Here is a 1,645-nt window from a genome sequence, read left to right as displayed (position 1 = left end):
CACAGATGGGGTAAACTTAAATTAACATTGAAGATTAACATAGGTAAAACTCCCATAGGTAAGGAGTGGGAAGGAGGAAATAAAAAATATGTTTCCTAAGTGAAGTTTTATTGGCTTGGAAATGGATCAACTAGTTTCATGTGACTGGAGCTTCTCATATTAGCTTTGAACCCAAATCAGAAGGGTTTTGTTTTGAGTTCTGTTATTTATGTTGATCATCTTGTATCTCATGAGGACTATTACATCATCTAGATGGGAGGAAGCAGAGAGTTATATTTACATACAGACAGAACGTAAGTGGTAGAGAGGAGATCCACATAACAGTGACCAAATTTGAATGTGAAGTCAGTTTGAATGCTAACGTGTAAGTAAACTTTCATAAATTTAACTTATCTCCTTCTATACTATTAATATAACTAACATAGTTTACATTTTCTCATACTATCCTGCTTCAGGTAGCATTTCCAACAAAGCCAATGGATGGAGCAAATCACTCAGTGGTGTTGGAGTTTGTATTCCTGGGACTCACCAACTCCTGGGGTATCCAATTACTCCTCTTTGTGTTCTCTTCCATGCTTTTTACAGCAAGCATGATGGGAAACTCCCTCATTGTGTTCACAGTGGCTTCTGAGCCACATTTACACTCTCCCATGTACTTTCTGTTGGCTAACCTGTCCTTCATTGACCTAGGTCTGTCTTCTGTCATTTCCCCCAAAATGATTTATGACCTTTTTAGGAAGCACAAAGTCATCTCCTTTAGAGGCTGCATCACCCAGATCTTCTTCATCCATCTCATTGGTGGTGTAGAGTTGGTGCTCCTTATAGCCATGGCCTTTGACAGATATGTGGCCATATGTAAGCCTCTGCACTACTTGACCATCATGAGCCCACGGATGTGCATCTTCTTTTTAGTGGCTGCCTGGGTGGTTGGCCTTATTCATTCAGTGGTTCAATTGGCTTTTGTAGTAAAGTTGCCCTTCTGTGGCCCTAACATGTTGAACAGCTTTTACTGTGACCTTCCTCGGTTCATCAGACTTGCCTGCACAGACACCTACAGACTGGAACTCATGGTCACAGCCAACAGTGGTTTCTTCTCTGTGGGCTCCTTCTTCATACTGATCATTTCCTATATTGTCATCATTCTCACTGTTCAGAAACACTCTTCTGCTGGTTCCTCCAAGGCTCTGTCCACACTGTCAGCTCACATCACTGTGGTAGTCTTGTTCTTTGGTCCTTTAATATTAATCTATGCTCAGCCATCTTCCTCCACACACCTGGATAAGTTCCTGGCTATATTTGATGCACTTGTCACACCTTTTCTGAATCCTGTCATCTACACACTAAGGAATCAAGAAATGAAGGTGGCAATGAGGAAAGTATGTAGACAGCTAGTGAGTTACAGGAAGATTTCTTAAGTGATTAGTGGTGTAAAAGTGCTCATAGACTATTGAAGTTCACTGTGATGGTGAAACTCAGATGAACGCTTCTCTTTGTCCTACCATGATTTGATAATTCATATTGTATTAGGTCCATTTTTTCTTTCACTAAAGAAGGAGGGTCATTCACTTCTGAAAGAAGAGGAGGAATTAAAGTATTTAGAAACCAAAGATTATAATGATTTTGAATTTCAATTCCAAAGGGATGA

The 1,645-nt window shown here is 40.1% G+C and overlaps 1 protein-coding gene across 1 annotated transcript; it reads left to right on the top strand.

The window, feature by feature from the left end:
• The first annotated feature begins 473 nt into the window (after positions 1-473).
• LOC113177574 (olfactory receptor 4F3/4F16/4F29-like) lies at positions 474-1,415 on the top strand. Its single transcript, XM_026382122.2, has one exon. The coding sequence runs from the start codon at positions 477-479 to the stop codon at positions 1,413-1,415; it is 939 nt and encodes a 312-aa protein (XP_026237907.2). The 5' UTR covers positions 474-476.
• Positions 1,416-1,645: the final 230 nt, after the last annotated feature.

The sequence above is a fragment of the Urocitellus parryii genome, chromosome 6 (assembly GCF_045843805.1).
Source record: "Urocitellus parryii isolate mUroPar1 chromosome 6, mUroPar1.hap1, whole genome shotgun sequence".
Lineage (NCBI taxonomy): Eukaryota > Metazoa > Chordata > Mammalia > Rodentia > Sciuridae > Urocitellus > Urocitellus parryii.
This window is presented reverse-complemented; position numbering and strand designations above follow the sequence as displayed.